Source organism: Equus asinus, chromosome 4 (genome assembly GCF_041296235.1).
Source record: "Equus asinus isolate D_3611 breed Donkey chromosome 4, EquAss-T2T_v2, whole genome shotgun sequence".
Classification (NCBI taxonomy): domain Eukaryota; kingdom Metazoa; phylum Chordata; class Mammalia; order Perissodactyla; family Equidae; genus Equus; species Equus asinus.
The window spans coordinates 119,864,209-119,887,905 of NC_091793.1; the positions used below are offsets into that span (position 1 = coordinate 119,864,209).

Below are 23,697 nucleotides of genomic sequence, written 5' to 3' on the forward strand. Positions count from 1 at the left end.
GAAAAGACAACCTAACAATTGGGAGAAGATATTTGCAAACCACATATCAGATAAGGGGTTAATATCCAAAATATACAAAGAACTCATACAGCTCAACAACAAAAAAACCAACAATCCAATTAGAAAATGGGCAAAAGATCTGAACAGAGATTTCTCCAAAGAAGAAATACAGATGGCCAACAGGCATATGAAAAGATGCTCAACATCATTAGCTATCAGGGAAATGCAAATCAAAACTACAGTGAGGTATCACCTCACTCCGGTCAGAATGGCTATAATCAACAAGACAGGAAACAACAAATGTTGGAGAGGGCGTGGAGAGAAGGGAACCCTTGTTCACTGCTGGTGGCAGTGCAAACTGGTGCAGCCACTATGGAAAGCAATTTGGAGTATCCTCAGAAAATTAAGGATAGATCTACCATATGATCCAGCTATTTCACTGCTGGGTATTTATCCAAAGAGCTTGAAAACACGAAGGCATAAAGATACTTGCACCCCTATGTTCATTGTGGCATTATACACAATAGCCAAGACTTGGAAGCAACCTAGGTGCCCATAAAAGGATGAACAGATAGAGAAGATGTGGTATTTATACACGACGGACTACTACTCAGCCATAAGAAATGACGAAATCTGGCCATTTGTGACAACATGGATGGACCTTGAGGGTATTATGCTGAGTGAAATAAGTCAGAGGGAGAAAGTCAAATACCATATGATCTCACTCATAAGTAGAAGATAAAAATGACAAAAAAAAAAAAACACATAGCATTGGAGATTGGACTAGTGGTTACCATTGGGGAAGGGAGGAGGGGGGAGGGCAAAAGGGGTGATTAGGGTCACATGTAAGGAGATGCACTATAATTAGTGTTGGGGTGGTGAACATGATGTAATGTATACAGAATTCGAAATATGATGTACATCCGAAAAAAATAAAAATTAAAAAAAAATTTTAATACTTCCCCATCAATTTTGGATGTTTCCTTTACTGCTGGTGGAAAGACTTCTAGTTTTGTTTTTTAATTTTTCAAGCAATTGATATGACAGGTTTTTAAAAACTTTTTGTTTCCTATTGAGAAAATCTATAAGCTTTTCCAGTAATTGAAATGTGATTTTAAATAAACTGGTTTGACTATAATATTATTATATATTCAATACCATTTCAAATAAATTATAAAATGTTTAAAAATAAGAAAACATCTAACTTAGTAACTCATATGATGATTTTCTGATTACAAGGGTAAGTCATAGGTACAGTGATAAAGTTTTTGAAAAATGTCCTGAGGGTAATAAAAAATTAAACTTTTAAATGTCCTGAGGGTAATAAGAAATTATATTTTTTAGGGATTCTAATAAAGTTGAAAATAATAACCAAACCATGATCATCCCAGGTACTCCCAGGCATGCTTGAAGAGCTATAGAAGTCATTTTAGGCCAACTGTCGGGCTCTCGTTTTGTTGAATGGGTTGAATTTGAGACCAGAACTAAATTGTTCTAACTGAGGAAATTTTAGAGGCAGCCTGGGGAAAAAAAGAAGAGAGATGTTAAATCAAGAAGAATATAAGACTAGAGGTTTGGGGAAAGAAGAGATAAGTGGTGACAAATAAAGAGATTTACATTTTGCTCTAAAGTGTAATGTTAAGACAACAAAGCTTCTAATGTACTTGGAACTGGGTTAATTATTGAGAGAACAAGACAAAGTTTTGAACCTAGTCTAGTGTGAGCAGTGTGAAGGGCCCAGTCAAATTCTGGTGACACTTGCTAGAAGAGAGCAGCACCTGAAAGAGAACAGTCTGAGAGAGCTGTTCCTCACTTCGTGCCCAAAGTCTTTAGTCTGACTCTGTCCGCATCACCTCTGCTCAACAGGCAACATCCCATCCACCACTCTCTTCATCACCACCCTCTCTATTCCTCAAATTTCCACTGTTGGACTTCTTACCCCCCAGTTTTTAGAGACTACAAATCTCCTGTGAACTCCTCCAGTTATTACTCACATTGCAAAGTAAAATTAGAGCAAGGGACTAGGTTGTGGGTGTCAGAACACATAGCAGGTACAGACATTGAACAAGGGGAGGAGCTTCTGGGGAATGTCCTCTACGTTTAGTTTTCCCTTTTGCCATTTCTCAGCAGTTTTTTTTTTTTTTATCTTTTAGCTAACAAACAGAAATATGATACAACATAGTGGGTAATACCATTTCATTTATAGGGACTCACTGTTAAAATCAGGCTTCCATAGAATAGAGTCAATTCTTCTCTACCCAACACTGACTGAGCTCTTACCTGGCCCTAAGCAGGAGCCATGGGAGATCTAAAGCTGAACATCCCATGAGTTCTGCTCTCTAAAAAACCTATAGGCACTTGTTTTGCACGTAGTCGGCCTCTAAATAGTTTTGGAATGACCTCATTAGTAGTTCTCAACTTTTTGTCAGGCTCCATAGCTTTTACATGTGCAACACAGTTCACTCATCATATCTCATAATATGCAGTGGTTCTCATCGGGTGGAGAGACGGTACACCGCCAAAGGAGAATGCCAGAGTCTCCTAAAGGCATGTGGAGCTGGAAACAAACCCTGAATCTCCTCTCCACTCCCACTCTTATTCCAACACTGATTTTGATAGATTCCTTTTGAACAGATTTTTTTCTTCCTATTTTGAGAATGCAAGGCAGAATATAAGTACTCCCACTGTAATACAAATAAGACATCTATGCTTATGCAACTCCGTGATAGCCTTCTTAGAAAAGGCATTGTAATGGAGTTTTGAAAGATAAGTAGAATTTTAATAAGCAGAGTGGAGGAGGGGATCCAAGAAGTGCATTTCATGAGGAGGAAATGACAAGGATAACAGACAAAGAAAGTTCGCTGACTTTACCAGGGGTAGAAGGCAAACTTTCCAGGGTATAGATGTGTAACCCAAGCATAGCTATTTAAGGGATATCTTCACCAAGGCATGCACTGCTATTTCCCGAGGACAGCTTGCCAGGGTGGCGCTGGCTCGGATTCTAATCTGTACTTGGCTTGTCTTGACCATGAGCTGATGAAGTTTCTTGCTCTCCCCCTCCAAGTCCTGGCACATTTCATTTAAATGCACAAAAGTGTTCTATTTTGACCTGCCTCTGTGAACTGGAGACAAGCCATGTCGAATTTTTAAGGATAAAGTAGCCCAGATGATGCTGAAATGTTGCCAGGGTTGAAAACTGTTGATTTTGCCTTTACAATAAATGAGTGAGTGAATAAATAACAAAGCACACACTCACTGTTCAAACTGTTGTCTAAGCTCTTCTAGGGATAAGTGACTTTGGTGAATACCACCTCTTACAACTTCATAATTCTGATCTTCCAAAAGTTCCATTCTATCAAATGCATACTCCTGTTCTACCGTCCCAATGATATACTGTAGAATGTTAATTGAAGAGAAAAAAATCAGAAAGAGAAACAATAAAATAAATGTATCCTATAATATATAATTTACTAATAGTTTAAAATATATGATTTTAAGATTACTAGAAACAGCTCTTTTAACCTGTTAATTACATTTTGAAGGATAATTAGAGAGACAAGGAGAGCAGGCTCCAGCTTTTTTTTCTGAAAGACTTTGCTTCCCTCTGATGACTTGTCCTTTCTGAAATCTAACATGTATGTGCACATTTTCTCAAAAAGATGTTTAGGATTCAAAATCCTGGGAGCTTAGGAGTTGTAACGTAAAATGCATTATGTTTTACATGAAGAGCTTTGATTGGTTAAAAAGATAATGGAAAGGCATAACAGATATTTTATGAACAAGTACTTAGAAACATAACCTTTAAAGTAATTCAATACAAAGTACCGTGGACATGTTTTTGTTCTTTTCAAAAAATCTATTTTTATTTTCTCTAAGCACCAGATGTAGAAGAATGAGGAGGAGTATGGTTAGGGCTTAATAGAGATTGCTGGCGAATAAGAAAAAAAAAAGCATGCCCAGAGCTCTACCCGAGATCTGTGAGATAAAAGTGCAGAGAAATACCAGAGTGATGCAGGTCTTTGGTGGGCAAAGTACCGCCATTAGATTGGGTTGAGTGTGATGCTTAGGCTAACAATCATATTTATTCTTCCTGAGCAGCTTATCATAGATCAGTCCCAATGGTGAGTTGAAAATATTCACTGAGGAAGCCTCTGTAAGTGCCCTAAGGGTCGGAGTTTGGGAACAGAGCCTGAAGCCACTCAGCCTTGTTTCCTGATGGTGCCCCTGGACGTGGACCCAGGTTTTCTCCAGAAAAGCAAAGGAGGATAAAGGAGCATTCAGATGGGCTTATTCCTATTGTTCAAGTTTTTCACACTCTGTGAAACCAAAAGGAAGAATCAGCCTGATTGAAACTGTGGAATTTTTCAGAAGGGACAAGAGAAACTGTGGGAGTCAGTGAGGGGAGCACAAGACAACAGTTTCTTGCATTTGGCCCTAAAATTCCCTAAGTCAGATACTGAGTGGAAATGAGAGCAAATCAGTTATTTACACTATGCTACAGTGCTCAATTTTTTAAACTGGTTTTTATGATCCCATCAGTATTTTCTAGGAAAAAATAGTTTAAGTAACTGAATTCATATACCTAACATGCCTTAAGATTGTCCTAGACCTTGGCACAAAACAGAGAAGATTGTCTCACTTTTTCTTTTAAACCCAGATTTCCCTACAATCAAAAATGTCAGTTTACCTCTGAAACATTCTTTAAAAGTATTAACCACACTGCAAAACCTCAAAGCATTTTAAATTATGTATTAATTTGTATTACATGATTCAGTTTGTTTTAAATCATTCAAGTTAAAGGAAAAATGAACTTCTAATCTTTTTTCTGAAAGGTGATAAAATATACTTGATAAATCTTAATCAAGTAATTTTGTTTTAAATAATGTCAATTTAACAGTTACATGTTATTTTTAATTTCTCTCCTGAAAGAACTACAAAAGCTGTTTGCCTTGTTGGTGAGCTGATACTGTGAACTATTGACCAATCTGGTTTTGTTCCCCGTGGCCCATGGCCATTCAGACAAGCAGACATAGGCGTTGTTACCGAAGTACCTAGAAACAAAAGCACATATTCCTCATCTTCAGATTCAAAAGTCATGTCCACAAAGGGAACAAACTTTCTCGGAAAATACTGAGTCAAGTGCTACCTTCCCACTTGCTCCAGAAGATATCTAGGCTTCTCATTCACTGGACGTGGACTGAGGTTTTGCCAAAAGAAGCAAGAAGAACAAGGGCTGCATTCAGATTGGAGATGGGAGAGGTTTAACTCCTTTTGCATCCAGGCCCATTCCTTCATATTCTATGGAACCCAAAGGAAGATAGTGGAGAGAAAAGAGTTGGAAGATAAAAGAGAGCTAGATACTTACAGTCTCTGAGACAGGACCCTGGGTTTTACCAGTCCCATCACATTTTGGGTTATTTCCAAGGTGGAAAGTGAGAAAGAATTTGGAGATAAATTCAGGGATGCAGAAGTAGAGGAGACCCACCAAGGGACACGTTCCCTTATCTGGAATTCTGAGAGGTGGCAGCAGGGTGGATGTTCCCGGTGTGAAAGGAATAGAGTAGAGGTGGATATATGGAATGTCAGGGTAGGAGAGAGCCTGAGAGAGCCCCACAATTGTCAGCCACATTTTGAGGAAGAGCAGCCTGTTCTCTGGCCTTGAGAAGCATTATGAGAAAAGGAGAATGAGAGAGAGTAAGCAGGCTGGGGAGAGCAAAGGTTTGATGGCCTATAAAGGTAGAAACAAGGGGTCCAGTCCCGGGAGCAGGAGGTGATAACAGCCAGAAGCAGATGGGAGGCTGTATGTCTGGGAAGATGAAACAGAGAGTGCAGAAGTCAAACAAGGACCAGGTGCTTCTCCCAAATCTGTAGCACCACTTTAGCTCCTAGGGAGTTGATGCCATCTAAAGAAGAAGGAAAAGGAGGTCAAAAATCCTCAATTTTTTTTGCCTAAAAATCCTAAATTGAATTCTTTAAATCCTAAAGCTTACTCTGATTCAACTAAAACATTTGAATGATAAGCTTATGTTTTCTTCAAACGTGTAACATTGGGGCTTCAGTAAGAAATTATGTTTGGTCACAGAAAAATAATGGAAGTTACATTATTTGTGTACCTGATTTGCGGCCTAAGAAATCAATATATGATATAAATGTACTGTTTAAAAGGCTTAAATACTTAATATTTAAGAAAAAATCTGCATAGTATTTGAAAACATATTTTCTGTCAAGATCCGAAAAATCCCTGCTCAAATAGGTCAGAGCTCTTTGGGTCATCATGGATAAATCTCAAAAAACATGGCATTGAGCAGAAAGCTATTCATAAAAGAATATATATAACATGCTTCCATTTACACCAAGTTTTAAAACAAGTAAAACTAAACCAAACCATATATTGTTTAAGGTTACACAAAAAAAGAGTAATAGCTAAGGAAAAAAAGGAAAAGAAATAATTATCACAAAATTCAGACTAGTGATTAGATCATGGGAGGTAGAGAAGGAAGGAAATGATTAAAGAAGGATTTAGAGAGAACTATCACATGGTAATATCATATCTATTGGTCTAGATGGTAGATTTCTTCATTTTCTCCTTCTTTCCTTCCTTTCGTCCTTCTCTTCCTCCCGTCCTCCTCTCTCTCTCGTTTCTTTCAACATGTAATTGTTTGAGTTCTTTATGAGTTTGTACTTTGTGACAGTCACTGTTCTAGGAGCTTGGGGTATGTCAGTGATCAAAACAAACGTCCTTGTTCTCATGAACCTTATTTTTAATGGGGGAAGACAGACAATAAAAATTAAGCATAATAAGTCAATTATTTATGGACTAGATAGTGATGTGTCATGGGAAAATAGTCGGTGGTGAGGATTGGGGGCAAGGGAGGAACACGGGTGGAACTTGACATTTTTTGCAGGGGGTGGCCTCACTGACAAGGTGAAGCTGGACTTGAAAGCAGACAGGGAGGCAGTCAAGTTGTATTTGCAGGAAGAGCGTTTCTAACAAAAATGCTGATACAAAGCTCTTAAAGCAGAAACATATCTGATGTGTCAAAAGAAAGAAAACAAAAGAACAGTTTGGAGGTTAGTGTGCCTGGAGTAGAGCAAGCGAAAGAGGGGAAACAGAAATGGGAATTGAATTGGCAAGACAAATGAGGTGAGGGTGGAAATGGATCGTATAAAGCTTTATGGGCAACAAAGCTGATACATATTTAAAACTCATCATTTCCTAATTATTTTGATACATTTTATTATAATCTATGCCTTGAGATTAATTACGTCTATCGTATCTGGGTGATGCAAATATATAATGTGCACCTTTTCCCAACTCCATGTTTAGAGACATCATATTGATAGCTTAAAACTGGCCATGATGGAAGTATTTACACCATGGATGTCATCAAACTTTATGAGTCAGGGCTTGATTTATTGTTTTATTGTTGTCTAAAGTGATGACGATAATTACAAAAGTAGAGATTAAATTTAAAAAATGTGTCATGTCTCACTCATAAATACAGATTTTTTAAAAGTCAGCAAAAGTAATATATACATTTTTTAAAAAGTTAATACCTCATAATTAAGTTGGGTTTATCCAAGGAATACAAGGTGGTTCAACATTAGAAATCTATTAATATAATTTGCTATCTGAACCAATTAGAAAGAAAATTCATATGAATTATTCTAAAAGCTACAGAAAAGACACTTGATAAAACTAAATGTTTCATTTAAAACACATTTTCTTAAAAATTTATTTATTGATGGTAATATAATTGACCTCATAGTGAACAGATCAAAGAAATTAAGAAATATCACACAATACTGAAATATTAAACACTTTCCTTTTAAATTCTGAGACAAGCAGAATTCCATCATCGCTTCCATTTCAGATTGTTCTAGATAAACTTGCAAGTGCAGTTGACTCAAGAAAAACAATCATAAGAGGCATACGTTTGGGAAAGAAAAAAACTGTCATTAATTGCAAATCAATATTCAAAAGCAAATTGTATTTCTAAATATCTGCAAGAAATAGTCATTTACAAAGGCAAAAAACAAAAGAAAATCCAACTAAGTATATTCAAAATTTTAAAATAAATTATGATTAATTATAAATACTAAGTGATTACATAATATATTATATGTTTACTATAGTGCCTAACATCTAATAGCACTAATGAGTATTTTCCATGATCATTATTATTGTTAATATTATTAAGGAAAAATAAACTTTCTCAGAAACATGAAAGAAGACACATGAATGATAAGATATTTATGAATAGGAAGACTCAATATCATAGAGATGACAATTCTCCCCAAATTGATGTCAAAGTAATTCTAATAAAAATCCTATTTTTTTCTTTTTGGTGGAACATATGAGCTGCTAAGCCAAAAGCAGATCTCAAAAAGTTCAAATGCGTGATATCATATGGAACATATTCTATGACTCTAAAGCAATGATGTTGGAAATAAGTCACAAAAAGAAACTAGAAAACACTTCCGTGTCTGAAAATTTTAATACATAGTCTAAAATGTCCAGCTTGCCTTAAGCTAGCTCTAGGTTTGCCTCTGGTCCTAAACAGCTGTGATTCGTGCGCAATGCAAATCCAGGAGTGTCAGTTCCACCGTTGCCTTCTTTTCTCACTTCTTATTCCTCTTTGAGCCTAGTATTTGGGGATTTGAATCAATATCAAATAAATCAGAAAATTATCCAGTACAGTAAGAAACATACTGCACTCCATCCAGACTGACCGCCCAGATTCCCTTCTGGGACATAACCAGTGTTTCTCAAGTACACATTCTCCTAGAGAAATAGGAAAGAAAGCAGATCTGGGACTGATTTACCGTTTTTGTTCCAATCAAGGTGGATTTGGTGGACCTGGTTCGATTTGGAATTCTTGTCTCTAAAGATGAACAAAACTCTCAGGTGATTTACAAAAGTAACACTTTTGCCTTGAGGGAAAAGAGATGTTTGTGTTTGCCCTTCAGATGCACTCCTTTAACAGTCCCAAGTATAAACCTAATCCACTGCTCCACTGATGCTCCAGACCCAAGTGTTACTCATGACATAGGATGGGAGGCCACCAAAGGAAAATGAGCTACATTTATATACCACTTTGAAATTTATAAATTTCTTTCTTGTGTATGATTTCCTTGGTTGTTAATTGGGGCCATCCATTATTCATTGGCCACCAGTATCAGCAAACGTGCTCTTTTTTAAACCTCACTGCTTTAGGTGCCTTGCTCTCAAAGCTGCAGCATAGCTGTTCAGGACTCTCGAGCATAACTGGAGATTCGTCAAGGATTTACGGCATATCTGCTCCTTCATTGGGGCAGATATTATTTTCCAAATACTGCAGTCACATTTTTTGAGACTAAGAAAATTTACATGATTTGCCTGAGACTTTGTACAGAATAGAAGAGAGGAGTGACTCTTCTATTTCCCCCCACCTTCCTCAGTAGGAAGATAACTACACACTGTCTTAAAATCTCCTGTCTGCTCTTAAATAGTGCAGAAAAAGGTGGATCTTGGTCAAAGACTTTAGATGCTGAGGAATACTGAATAGATAATGAAGGCATTTTCTTAACCAAAAAATTTTTGTAACCAAAAAAGTAAACAGTTTGTGATGGAGGAAAACATTTTTTGCTTTTTGAAAAGACCTCCTATCAAAAAAGAATGTGTTTACATGCAACATTCTTAGACAGATGTTACCAGATCCTTAATAGAAGGCTTACTGAATGAAATTACTCTTTTAAAAGTAGATTTTGTTTTTTATTGATGATCTTGGAGCTTTGTATCTTTGAACCTAAGCATCCATACCTTCTACTGCTCTAGGGTTAGTGGGACATTTTTGGATAATTATGAAATATAGTTTCACAGCTAATATGATGATTACCAAACATCTGGGATTCTATTCAGAGCCTTGATATTTATTAATATTCCAAAACTCTAAGCATCAGATAACCTGCTTATTTTCATTTCAATGCAATTATATTAAAGAAACTTTCATCTTCAGTGTATTTAAGACCAGAGGTCATGGCAATGGGAAATTACAGTGGCAATATCTGATACCGACTGGCTTTAAAATTGATGACTATCTCAGTAGACATACTTTTGCAGCAGATCACATTTTTAAAATTTTTATTATGAAATATTCTATACACACAAATATTCTATACATATTTACAAATATAAAGTATATATGCTATGTATAACCATAATCACAAAGTGAACATTTGTGTGTCTAGAACCCAACCTAAGATATAAAATGCTACTAACTCCTAAATAAATCCCACATCATTCCCTTCAGAACCATTCTGAGTGTCTTCCCCTATCATTCTTTAGTTTTATCATATGTTTATCCTAAAACCTATTGTGGTCTGTAGGTTTCCAAAACTTTCTATAAATGGCATCTTGCTATATTATAGTACCTTACATATTTTGCTCAGTATTATTTGTGTCTTTCATCCTTGTCGATACTCATAAAGTTCATTTATATTGGCACTTGTATGCTGTTCTATAATATGAATACACCACAACTTATGAACCCATTTGACTGTTGTCTTCAGTGTTTTTGCACTCATTAACAATACTGCAATGAATGTTTTGTTGGTGTCTTCTTATGCACATGAGCAAAAGTCTCTCTAGGGTAAAAAGGTAAAAGTGAAATTCTTGGGAAATACAGCATGCGCATCTTCAGCTTTGCTAGAGAACATCAAATTGTTCTGTAAAATGATTATATAAATCAACATATACACAATTAATATGTAAGAAAACCAAAAACTCTAGCATCATTGTTGACTCTTGACTCATACTCTACATCTAACCTAACAAATCCTATCATTTCCACTTTACAAACATATCCAGAATCCGTCTCTTTTTGCTTTCTCTTCCTATTCACGTGGACTGGTTCAAGCCACCTTCTTTATTTACTCAGAATTTAGACACTTCTCCCTCCATCACTACCACCTGGTCTAAGGCCTCATCTTTCTTCTGGGTTATAAACAATAGCCTCCTTTTCAGCCTCCTTGTTTCCATTTTTGCCTCCCAAACAGAACATTTTCCATTCTGCATCCAGAGTGATCCTTTTAAAACTTTGGTTCAGACCATTTTATTTTTTTTCTTCAAGATCACACATTCGGCCTCCTATCTCTCTAGGGCCAAAACCAGTGATGCGGCATCATCTTACCCATTCATCGCATTGCCTACATTGTTCCCACTTGCCCAATTTCCCTCACCTCTTGTCATTTCTTGCATGTCAGACAAGCTCCACCTCCCAGATGTTGTGCTGGCCATTTCCTCTGTCTGAAAATTTATTTCCCCACCCCTTACCCCAGACCTCTCCAAAGCTCTTTCTAACATCCTTCATGTATTTATTGAAATTATCACTTTCTCAGTAAAGCCTTTCTGTCCACCTTATTTAAGATTGCAATCCTGCTCCTAACCCCTGCTCCCTCTTTCATGAGGGTAGGGATTCTTGTCTCTTTTGTTTTTCACTGTATCCCTAATTCCTAGAACACACAGCAAAAGTACAGTGAATAAAAATTGTAGTAGTAACAGCCAACTCTGGTAGTGCTACTATTCTAGGTACTTCCAAGCAGGTTACATAAATAAACTCATTTAATTCTCCCAAAACCAATGTGAGAAAGAGGACTTCCTGTTAGAGTGATTTAAAGAGGTCGAGTTTTTCTCCTTCTCAGAAAACAAGTATAAAATTCGAAAATATTAACAAAAATAACTATTCCATCACACTGGAAGTCAATCAAGGCAACACAATAATTTGAGAAGCATTTATTCTTGAAAAATTGCTGGAGATTCAGGTAAGAACAGCAGGAACCTGTCACCTTGCCTGGAGCTACTCCCAACCTCTCCCTCCCCCTCCAACCCCAGCGGCAGCAGAAACCAGCTTTGCTGTCAGAGGTGGTAAACTCAGTTTGGGATGGGAAGAGAGGGAAAAAGCCGCTTTAGTTTCTCCAACATAGAGTAGTGGATTTAGTATGGAATAAATGGCAAGAACTCACAACTTTTCAAGTGAGGTTGCGGTCCATGTTTGGGGTAACTGGTAGACCAGCAGGATTTAACAGAAAAATCCTAGCAATTAGAGGGCCATGGAAGGGTGGAGATAGCTCTTCACACATCCCTAGCTGACTGAGGAATGATGCATGCACGGAAGACACCTTGAGAATCTTCTTGCACTAGCTTGACTTTTCAAAACATTGTTAAAATCAGTCATCCTCATATTCTTGAATTTCAACGTGTTTTAAATTTTAATTCTTAAATACAAAGTCTGTATTTTTTAAATGGTTTTTCAATATCAGAGAGAGTTTTGTAAAGTTTTTGTGTTATCTGGTGGAAAGGTAAAGTTATTAACTTCACTTTCTCTACTATGGATTATGCATTTAAATTTTTCTAAGCAATCATGAAAATAATAGGAATAGAGTGTAAATATTTTAAACTATAAAGGAAATAAATTGTAATGGGAAAAAAAGCCAACTTAAGCAGTAAAAATAAAGGCAAGAAAAGTGGGAAAACAGAAACAGTAGATTAAAAATGTTGCTCTGGGGCCCAGCCTGGTTGGGTAGTGGTTAAGTTCGTTCACTCCACTTTGGCTGCCTGGGGTTCGCAGGTTCGGAACCCAGGCGCAGACCTATACACAGCTCATCAAGCCATGATGTGGCAGCATCCCACATACAAAATAGAGGAAGATTGGCACAGATGTTAGCTCAGTGACAATCTTCCTCACCAAAAAAGAAAAAATGTTCCTCTGAATTTTAAGAATTTTTAACATGAATGGATATTGAATTTTCTTGAATGTTCTTTCTGCATCTCTTGAAATCTTAAATTTTTCTCTTTTTATCATTGATATTGTGAGTTGTATTAATAGAATTTTCAAATGTAGAATCAAATTTACACTTCTGGCATAAACCCAATGTGGTGGTAAATTCAGTCTGCAAACCCACGACTCCAACAAAACTAAGCAGTCACCCTCGGGAGAGATTCTAGCACCAAAGTTTCCTTAGCTCTCTGAATTTCTGCTTTATCTTTGTTTGGACAGGTTCTGAGGGTGTCAATTTCTTGCCAGTAATATTTCACCCAGCGTTTTCAGATGTTTTTACCATGTAATATTTCTTTATCTGGTTTACCATTGCTTTGGAAATAAAAACCAAGTATGTAATTTTATAAAGAAAATTGGGCATTATTTGCTCTAGTAAAAATATGTGTACTTGGCTGGCCCTTGAGAGTTATCTTATCAAAATGCTCTATGGTTTTAATTTGCTCACAGCCACACTGCTCGTGTGCACATTTTGGTTCTACATTTTCTAACCGTAGGACTGAGCTATTACTCGATTACAGAAATGCAAATTGAGAACGTTATGTGGATGTAAAATTTACTGTCTGTGCCCAACAAAATATTCAATAGAGCATGGTGCCAGAAAGCTGATGAGAGGGGGAGCAATTGCAGTCCCTAATCCACTTCTGACAGAGGATTTTCCTTCACAAGTTGATGACAAACAGGTTCCAGGTGATGGGTTGATGTTTGGGGTTTGCTGTTGTTTACTTTAGTTAAAATTTTTCTTAGAGGAGAATGTGTTCTAGTCAATTGAATTCTGTGGATTCACTGAAGATAAATACTTCAACCCAATTTTTTCAAACTTTCTTGAAAGAGACAGGACAATATAATAGGAGGTAGCAGGGGACAGTGAAAAAAACCTCGGGTAAAGAATCAGAACAGTGTAGACTCTAGGCCTGAGAAGCTGTGTGGTCCTCAATTTCCATATGTATAAAATGAGGGTAATAATTTCTACTTCAGATGGTTGTGTAGGAGGAAATAGGAAATTATATGTAAAATGTCTGATATATAGAGGGACTTCAGAAGTCTTGTTTCTCTCCTTTCTTCCTTTCATTGCTGAGAATCTTATATATTTATTTTCCTTTCTGAATAAATATATTCAAACTTGAATTTAAGTATTTATTTATTCATTCAAAACTACATTCAGTAAATAATTTCAAAGCACCTATAATGTACTAGGGACATGCTAGCTCTGAGAAAATAATGACAATAAGATAGATACTGTTCCTGTTTTCAAAGAGCTCATAGTCTAGTGATTTATATCTTATAATGCTTCAGGGTCAGTATCTTGAGTAGAACTTGTCCATCTGGAGGGGTAATTCTCAACACTTGAAGTCTCCAGTTAGATGCGTTTGACAATATTTTAGCACGGTCATCTGGGTCTCGTATTGTGTTATGTTCTTTATCGAGTGACAGTAATGTCATATTACAAAGACCCTGTGCCATGGCCAGGACTGGCTACATAACTGCAGGGAGCAGTACAAAATAAAAGGAGGCCTCCGGCTCAAAGATTATTAAGCATTTCAAGATGATTAAGCACAGGGCCGTTCTGAGTGTAGGGACCTGTGTGGCCACACAGGTTATGCATCCAGGAAGCGGCCCTCATCATGGCTGTATAGAGCATTGTAAACGTGAGTTACAGAGTCAGATGAAGGCATTAGATTGGTATTTCTCTTATTTTCTAATGGCACAGCTGGAGGGATAATGTGACACCATCCAGGATTAATTAACTATTTAATCAGACAAACATTTACTGAGTGTCTATTATATGCCCCCTGTGCTAGGAGCTGAGGATACACAGGAAAACACAGTAGACCGTGTCCTGACTTCTGTGGACCATACATTCCCACATGGAAGACAGATGATAAATAAGGAAAGGAGTAAATAAATACCATTGATTACAGCCTTGTGCTTTCACTTTGAAGTGACTAAACTGGGCTCTAATAGGGAAAAATAGGACAGAGGATATAACCTTACTGTTAGTGGTCAAGGAGGGCCTCTTAGCAGGGCTGCCTCGCATGGGGTTTTCGGGCACAGCATTTGGAGAGAAAGAATGAGTTCTGCCTCCTTCACTTACTAGTTGTGGAATTTGGAGCAAGTCACATAACTTTCCTCTGCCTCAGTTTCCTTATCTGGAAAGATCTGCCAGCCAAGAAGGAATCAGCCTTGCAGAGAGCTCCAAGAGGAGAATTCCTGGCTGAAGAAACAGTCATTGCAAAGGCCCTGGAGTATTGTAAGAACCTGCCAGAAGGCCGCTGTGCAGGGCATATAGAGCGTGAGAGAGACAGGGCTGTGGGAGGGAGTATGAGAGGAGGCAGGGGCCAGATCTGGAATATGAAAGCTAATTTCCTGCATGAAAAATAGTGATTGATACTAACTCCTATCCTATAAACCAAATGGACTAATTAATGTGGATCAGAAAATGTGTCAGAAATAACTAGAGCCAGCTTCTCATTTGTTTTCTTTTGTGGCAGATTACAAATGATTTTTCCAACTCATGAGTGAAACTGTCAGCCAAAGAAGTAACTCAGTAAAACTGAAAACAGCAGACACCCAAATCTCTGGCACAGAGCGTGATATTCCTAACGCAGCACAAAAGCCGCTGGCAAAGCCTGAAACACTGGCTCAAAAGCACCTCTAGAAATGGATACGAGGTTGCTGTGCCACAGAAAGTTTTGTCGCCATTTTATCGTCCCATCCTTCATATCCACTTCACTGCCATCCACAGACATGCTTCTGCAGCAGAATCTCTTTTTATCTAACACATTAATCGACTTGCTTATGAATAAGCAAAGGGTAGTCAAATTCCAAATGTCTCCAAGGGCTTGCATATTTTACATAGGAAGAAATTTAGGGGAGAAAATAGCCCCAGAATCTCAGAGGAGGAGTTCAGACAGAGAGAGACGGAAACAAGGCTTCATAAACAACGGTACCTTGTGCAGCTAACTCTTTCCACCTCTCTTTGTTCTGCTGGATGATGTCCACCAGGTTGTTTTTGAAGCTCTTCAGGTCCACGCATGCCAGGGAGTAGTCTGGGGAGTAGGTTCCATCGTTCATGGTGCCTTTTATATTTGATCGTCTAAACAAATCAGCAACGTGTCATCCCATAAAGGTACGTCAGCCAACAGTAACCAAAGACACCAGAAAATACCAAGTTTGGGGTGTGGGATGAGGGAGCAAAGCTTGAAACACTTTACAAAACCAACTGGAGAAGCAGGAGGGCGGGTGCTCAGGCCAGTTTTGAGCACGTGTCGATGTTCCTCCCCTCGTGGAGAGGGCCAGGACCGCTGGGTCTGTCAGGGACTCCCAGGGCAGCAGGTCGGGGCCCACATGTATTACACGGGGGAGGCAGGAGGCCTGATTAGAGCAGCAGAACATTGAGGTGAGCTGACTTAGTGGCAAGGCCATTGGTGAACATCACAAAAGGGGCATCGTGATTCTAGAGGCCAAAGTGGGTAATGGCCTTGCCCTTTCCTCCTCCATTGAATCTCCAGACTAACCTGGATCTTTCTCAGGCAGAGCGTTCCCTCAGTTTCCTCACTGAGGCAACATTTATTTGGTGTGCTACTAGGAAAAGTTGTGTGTTCAGATGGACAAGAATGCAGCATGATTTTTCTGCAACTGGAAGTTTTAAACAATATCCCTTAACAGATTTATCAATGAAAAAGATCTAGTTTGAAAAATTGCATGTACGTTGTACATGTCATGGACTTTACTGTCACATGTTATGCAGAACTGCCATATTCATGTCACCTGAAAGGCTCACTCTGATGCAGGCATCTTTCTAGCTACGCAAGTGGGTTGTGATTGATTGGTTTGTAAGCAAAGCAGCACAATGTCCCGCTCCCAACTGCCCACCACTACCAGACACGTTACTACTATATCCAGGACACAATACCTACATCCTCCGTGAAAATTCAAATCACTTTGTTCTCCTGAATTTGGAATACTGTTCTGTTATACTCCTTAGTACTTTGATATGTTTTGTAGCCGATAAATTCTTAATTTCAAAGGCACATGCATGCAACATAATATACAGCCACTAGGTGGCAATACTACCCAATAATTCTTCTAAGAATCTCCTGCTTAGATCTAAGAAACAATAAGTAAAAGGAAAATGATGCAAAAAAGACAATATCAAACCTGCTTGCTCCATAGGAAGGATTTTCAGTTTTTGAGTCTTCCTCTATAAGAGGAATAATAATTTTCTCTGTTGAGTCTGTCAGAAGAGAAAACGTTGGCTCTACAATGAAATCAATGAAACCTACAAAAGCAAGAAAATAGATTCAAGTGTTACAATATCCTGTATTCTAAAATTAGTAATAATGAAGAGTCTGATGCTCCTGATAGCAAGTATCAACTACAATATTTGTTCAGCCTACCACTTGCAATTATTTTTAATCCAATAACACAATCTTTAGAGAGAGTTTAGCTGCTCTATAAAATAATCTCTCAGGCAGTGGAAGTGATACCATTTAAGTCTACTAACTCAAGTATATTAGGTTTCCTATTTAATTTTCAGCCTCTTATTATTACTAACAATAATTTCAGATCTAACCAGAGTGAATCTATCTTCCTCTGTCAGTGAGAGAGATCACTACTGTTTCTGAAAGGCCTTCACTTGCTTGTTGAATTTTATTATTGACCAACAAGAAATAATATCTAAGCCCCAAAGAAATTAAATAATTGACATTTTTTCTCAGACCAAGGAAAGGCAACCACTTTTTTTTTTTCTCATATTATATCAGTCAGAGCTTTCCGCCAGTGTGTTAATATTTCAAATTGCTGTTTATTATTCTCTGGATGTGAAGTGTTAGTTCGCAGCATGTGGGCGTATTCTGTCAAATCAGCGAGGAGAACAGTAACATCTTTGGGAGACAGCATCAATCCCACCACTCTGAGATGTCAAGATGGAATAAAGCCTTTCGCATTTAAAGTACTCCTCAAGATAGAAAATGACACACAGAGAGAATGGGGCACTGTCCCCCAGGGAGGATTTACCCCACGTGTTTAGGTGGAGAAGGAGGCAGCCTATGCTGAGCTCTGAGTACATTCGACACCCCAGGTCCCACGAGAGGTGCTTTTTGCCTTGAACACATCTGCGAGTGATGGATGGCCATCTGAATATAGGAGACTAAATAGGGGACGGCTTTTTAAGTGATAGTGTCCTGGGAAATATCCACATTTGAAGAGTATCCCATCCATCAGACATTTGGGTTCAGTAATTCACATTTGCTGTTACTGGATTCGTCAAAGCATACATTAAGGCACATCTTTAATTCAAAAAAACTTCAATAGTTTTGTGTTATAATTGATCCCTTCAAGTCAAAGCAATGTTAACTGGCCACCCAGGGTGTTATTTCAAGTTTTGTCTATAGTTTTAAATGCCTGGGGTATGGAGACTGTCAAATGAGTCATCATCTCTACTAATTCGGCAAGAATTTACATCACAGCAACAAGCCTCAGAAACGTCCCTTCTTCCCAACTTGCCAGGGGAGGTCCTTAGCCTGCCACATTCAAACCCACTAAATGATGATATGGAATCTAGAAACACAGCTCTTGGAACTTGGGTGGGAAGGAGGAAAGGTGAGAGCAAGAAGCTTTCTGACAGCTGACCGTCACTCTGTGGGAGGTGGTACCAGAGCAAGTAGAGAAGAAAGGTGGCCATCCTATGTTTACCGATCAGATAGTGGAGAAATGAAGATGCTGGCTCAGGGAATGACTATTACAAATATTTGAACCACGCAGCATAGCAATGATGTTTTAATAATAGGCTGAATTTGAAGTCCCCAACACAAATACAAGTGAAAAGAATGAATATGGTTGAGGGCAACATCATTTTACAAATCTCCTATTGTTGGCTTATCTACTGGTATCAAGAATTTTTTCCCAAAAGAATATGAGCTAGCATATTATGCAAACAGTGATAACAGAACAGATGTATTAATAGTTTCATTGAATTGTCTTGTATACAAAGGATTAAATTACAGAAAACAATCAGCAACAAAACATCAAAAAATGTCATCTCTTGCACAAGAAGAAAGCCCTCCACTTTGTGAAAGGATTACAAGCAGATTAACAATTACATGTACTAATACTGCTTTGTTGAATTCATTTTTTGAGAATGTTTCAAAATTCTTATCATTCACCACCACATGGATCAGTCTTAAAGATCGAATTTATCAGGAATATGGAGTGAAGTTTTCATAGATGTTGCCCCTTTGAACAACATGGTGGATCCCTTCGATAACTGACAAGCACATACCCACTCTCCATGACCACCCATCTTCAGTATTACCTATTTGTGACTGGGCCACCATCGTTGACTTCCGATCACAAAGTGGGGAAAATGGAAGCCCTAATTCAGCTTCTTTATCTCCCTGTGGAAAGGAAAGCTCATTAGTACCTACTCACTTTGGAGAAGCTAACCAGCAGCCTAGATAAAAAGCCTAAAAAAGCCACGTTTCATTTCTTAATTGGCATTGTGTATTTATTTTACTTATTATTTACAAAAGCAAAAGCTGTAGTCTAAGCTTATATAATTTTACTCAGTTGGTTTCTTTATGGGAACATATTGCAGAGGAAAAATCATGAACATTTTCAGCCCCTGGAGACTCTGCTTTGATATTACAATCTCTTGATTGTAAAGAGACAAACCTTTGCTCTCTGGAGTTTTCGAAAGTCACCACAAAATTGTCATCTCAGTGTGTTACTCAGCATTTAATTAACAATCCAGTTCATGGATTTTTCTCCTCTTTTTTTTTAATGCCAAATACATGAGCAGATCTTCAGTATCAAGACATTTTCATTGGACTACTTTTTGAAATTAAAAGTTTATGAGCATTTTGAAATAATTTTCTACTTATTAACCAAGTATTATTGACTCTCTCACAGCAGTAATGAGGGATATTTTCAACATTCTTACATTCTGTGAGCATAATTTTATTTTAACGGATTCTCAGAGAAAATTGAAATGTCAATGATTTTTTTTAATGGAGGTAATTTTGTTTTTTTTAAGATTTTATTTTTTTTCCTTTTTCTCCCCAAAGTGCCCCTGGTACATAGTTGTATATTCTTCGTTGTGGGTCCTTCTAGTTGTGGCATGTGGGATGCTGCCTCAGCGTGGTTTGATGAGCAGTGCCATGTCCACGCCCAGGATTCGAACCAACGAAACACTGGGCCGCCTGCGGCGGAATGTGCGAACTTAACCACTCGGCCACGGGGCCAGCCCTGTCAATGATTTTTTATTTGATCTTATCGATAGTAGATTCATTGAGCACATATGTTAAAGAATGCCATTTATGTTTGGGTTTAATATCATAAGAGCTAATTAGATTTCATCTCCTAAAATAAATGTGGCTGCTCTGGGCAAAGCTTTATAATCACAAGATTTATCAAACATTGGTTCTTTGCATTCAAGAGATGCGCTTACAAAAGACAGAGGAGAGAGGATACTTCACTTGCTCCCGTTCACTCCAATTGTCTGGCCATTTGAAAGAATCCTTGGGCTCTACTTCTCCTAAGCTTTTGGTTGTAGGGTACACTGGCCTTGCATAAGGCCACAACTTCGGATGTATGGTCAGGTTCTGAAATCATGGGACAAAGGGGAGGGGCCTTCACTTTTGCTCTGTGGCAGAGCCCATGCCACAATACAACACCTGTCTGAGGATTTCAGAGTTTCCTCAGTCAGCTTCCTCTAACATCTTTTCATCATGATCTTTACAACATTATGTCAACCTCTGGCTTTAAAGTTTTTATCAACAATGTTTTCTGGTACATTTCCACTAAACCATGCCTCTGATTATGAAGGGCAGAAAGTTTGAGATCAGAATGTTTGGGAAAATCTAGATATGGTCACCAAAGAAATAGACAAAGTAGCTACAAACAGGAATGTTTTACTATGTCATGATTTAGAGAAAATAGGGAATAAGGATTTCTGTGACCTTGCCTTCCTCATTCCCCTAGAGAATGACAACATCCATTCCATTTGGAATTAATATTTATACCTGGCTTAAGGGACAGATGCAAGGGAATTATTAGTGCCATTAGCCTTGGAGTCACAAGACACAGAGTTGAATCACTGCTGTTCAGTAGGCTGTCTCTGTTACTCCAGACACATGACAGCCTTTGCTGAAATGGGTTCTCTTCATCTGCTACCTAACTTGGTGATTTAGATTTACTCATTTTAGGAATAAAGACATAATAGTATCCACCTAATAGAATTATCCTGAGGTTATCTAAGATAATTTACGTGAAGTCTAAGGACAGTGCCTAATATTTGGTAAATAGACATTAAATATTAGCTAATAAGAATTATAATTCATAATATCAAAAATACAGAGCTTTGCAAATTAAAGGTATTTATGACATCTAATGCCTATCTTGGACGGTGTTAAACCACAGAAAAAAGAATTAGTACTTAATTTAACATGTAATGGAGAGTATTGGCTTGTTTTCCCTCTTTTTTTCTAGCAAGGAATTGACATGACAGGAATTACACGTTTGAAAGATTAATTTGCCATCAGTGTGGGAGATAGCTTGGGGTAAGTTAAAGATGACTCTTGGGCTTCAAATCTGAATGAAGAAGAGTCTGTAGCCCACTAAGAGAAATCAGATGACCTGGATGAGGGTTAAATTTAAAGAATATTATGGATTTGATTTTTAACATGTTGAGAATAAGATGCAAGAATATTACTAAAAGTTTGCATTAAACTATAAATAAGGGGCTGACCCAGTGGCATAGTGGTTAAGTCCATGTGCTCCACTTCGGCAGCCCAGGGTTCACAGGTTGTATCCTGGGCATGGATCTGGCATCACTTGTCAAGCCACACTGTGGTGGCATCCCACATAAAATAGAAGAAGTTTGGCATAGATGTTAGCTCAGTGACAATCTTCCTCAAGCAAAAAGAGGAAAATTGGCAACAGATGTTAGCTCAGGGCCAATCTTCCTCACCAAAAAATAGAGAGAGAAAGAGAGATAGATATAAATATATAAATACAGATATAAAAATAATAATATTACTATTGTAAAATTAAAGCTTCTCATAGACTTCATGGGAAATGTGATATTTAGGATACTTATTTGATCTATGCAGATACAACTGATTGGTTTTATTGATCAAGGGACTGCTATCTGATATTTTAGTATGTGTATTTTTATACTATATGATATAAATTCTTTGACCCCAAAATGATCCTTTGGGCCTGAAAAAGGCATTGTGATGATCTACTTTCTGTAAGTTAAATTTTATAGAATGCTGGATGCAACATTTTCATACAAGACGACTCGGGCATTTGACAGATATATGCAGGGTCAACCTTCCTACAGATAGAGTGAGAAATTTTATGTTCTACTTGCTTCTTGTACTCAACAACTGATTTAGAATATTAAATTTCACTGCTAAAGCAATTGAATGCTAAAGTGCATTAATTATTTAATTTATCTATAAATATTTCAAAGTGTTATTTATTCTTTAGGGTGAATAAAGGACATGAGTGCAAAATTAGTAAGGGGCCCTGTAGCCAGAATATGAGGGAACCAGAAACCCAGTAGGACAAGGAGGGTGCTGCTGAGGGGGAGGGAAAGATATGCAGAGAGAGTCAGGAGCCCTGAGGATAAGTTTGATAAACTCTACAATTGTGCTTACTCTATCCCTGAACGGGGAACATTTACTTTCCATCAAGATGAAATCAGGGGGGGTCAAAAGCAACAGCCATCGTGCAAGTCAACTGGTTTTATATTGTTCTTGCAGGCTGTGCTTTCATTTGAGGTTGCTGCCTTCAGGAGGCCAAAAACATACCTTTAAAAATAAATAATAACACATATGTTCTGGCGTATTGAAATATACAAGTGGTTGGAGCAAAAATATAGGGTCCTAAGGCCACTAGACTCAATTAATTAACCAACCACTCAATTATGCCCCTGGATCTCGGCATCTCTTCTTGGAGATGAGCCTGCGGGTAGAGAAGTGGAGAAAGTGGCTCTATCAACATGGAACCACAGGCAGCCTGCCCAGTTGGTGCCTGTCCTAGCAATTCCCTTGGAAGCTGTTGAGGTTTCTTCTCTGAAAGGCGATGACAAAGACCTGGTGATTGTTTTTATGCTTTCCTAATGGGGTGAAATGCTCAGATAGCTGTCAACAAAGTGTCAAATTCAGTGACTCAGCATATTTTTTTTCTCCTTTGCATTTTCTCTGAAGCCAAAACAGTTCCTATAGTTTTAAAGAAGTGAAGAAGATAGGAAAGGGCGAAGTGCAGAAGTCTTGAGAAACCTCTTGCATCGAAACCTCAGTTTTAATCACAGACGCAACATCGACAGCAAACACACAAGAAGCTCCTGATCACAGGCTTGGGGCCACTATAAGGCCGAGGGTAGAAGTGGAGGACCCACCAGTTCTACAGGGGAATTGAATTGAGGGGGTGGGGAAGAGGCACCAGTTTGGCCTTCTTTGCATAACTTATTTAAGGGATTTAGGCCATCTAATTACCTTCCTTCCTTCCTACTAAAAAGGGACGCTTCTAAATTCTAAGAAAGCCACAAGACTCTTTAAATGTTTATGATTATTATAACTAACACACTCACTTTCAGTAAAATTTATGATACGGTATAATTGTACTTTTGTGACTGTTATAAATATTTTATGGATCAGTACCCCCTGTGCAATCAATGTTTACAATACTTTAATGCCTCTTAAAATTATAAGCTTTGATTTTTTACATTTTAAGTTATTATCCCGGTTCATAGCTACAGTTCTTTACATTTATGAAGGGTTTTTTTTTTTTGTTGTATCTATGATTTTTAATGTCAGATCCTTGGCAGAGAATGTACTAACTAAATACATGTGTGTTACTATGGGAAATATAA

At 37.8% G+C, this 23,697-nt stretch overlaps 1 protein-coding gene across 10 annotated transcripts in view; it reads right to left on the bottom strand.

The window, feature by feature from the left end:
* PDE1A (phosphodiesterase 1A) overlaps positions 1 to 23,697 on the bottom strand; it is a 342,210-nt gene that overhangs the window by 22,946 nt on the left and 295,567 nt on the right. For 9 of the 10 annotated variants that reach the window (XM_044768609.2, XM_070508214.1, XM_044768610.2 and 6 more), the window contains 3 exons: positions 19,132 to 19,213; positions 16,977 to 17,097; positions 15,767 to 15,912 (listed from right to left, as the gene is read on the bottom strand). In XM_044768609.2, coding sequence (XP_044624544.2) covers positions 15,767 to 15,912; positions 16,977 to 17,097; positions 19,132 to 19,213 — 349 coding nt within the window. Of the gene's footprint in view, positions 1 to 7,729; positions 8,646 to 15,766; positions 15,913 to 16,976; positions 17,098 to 19,131; positions 19,214 to 23,697 lie in introns of those variants that run through there. The other variant, XM_070508215.1, reaches the window with a different exon arrangement.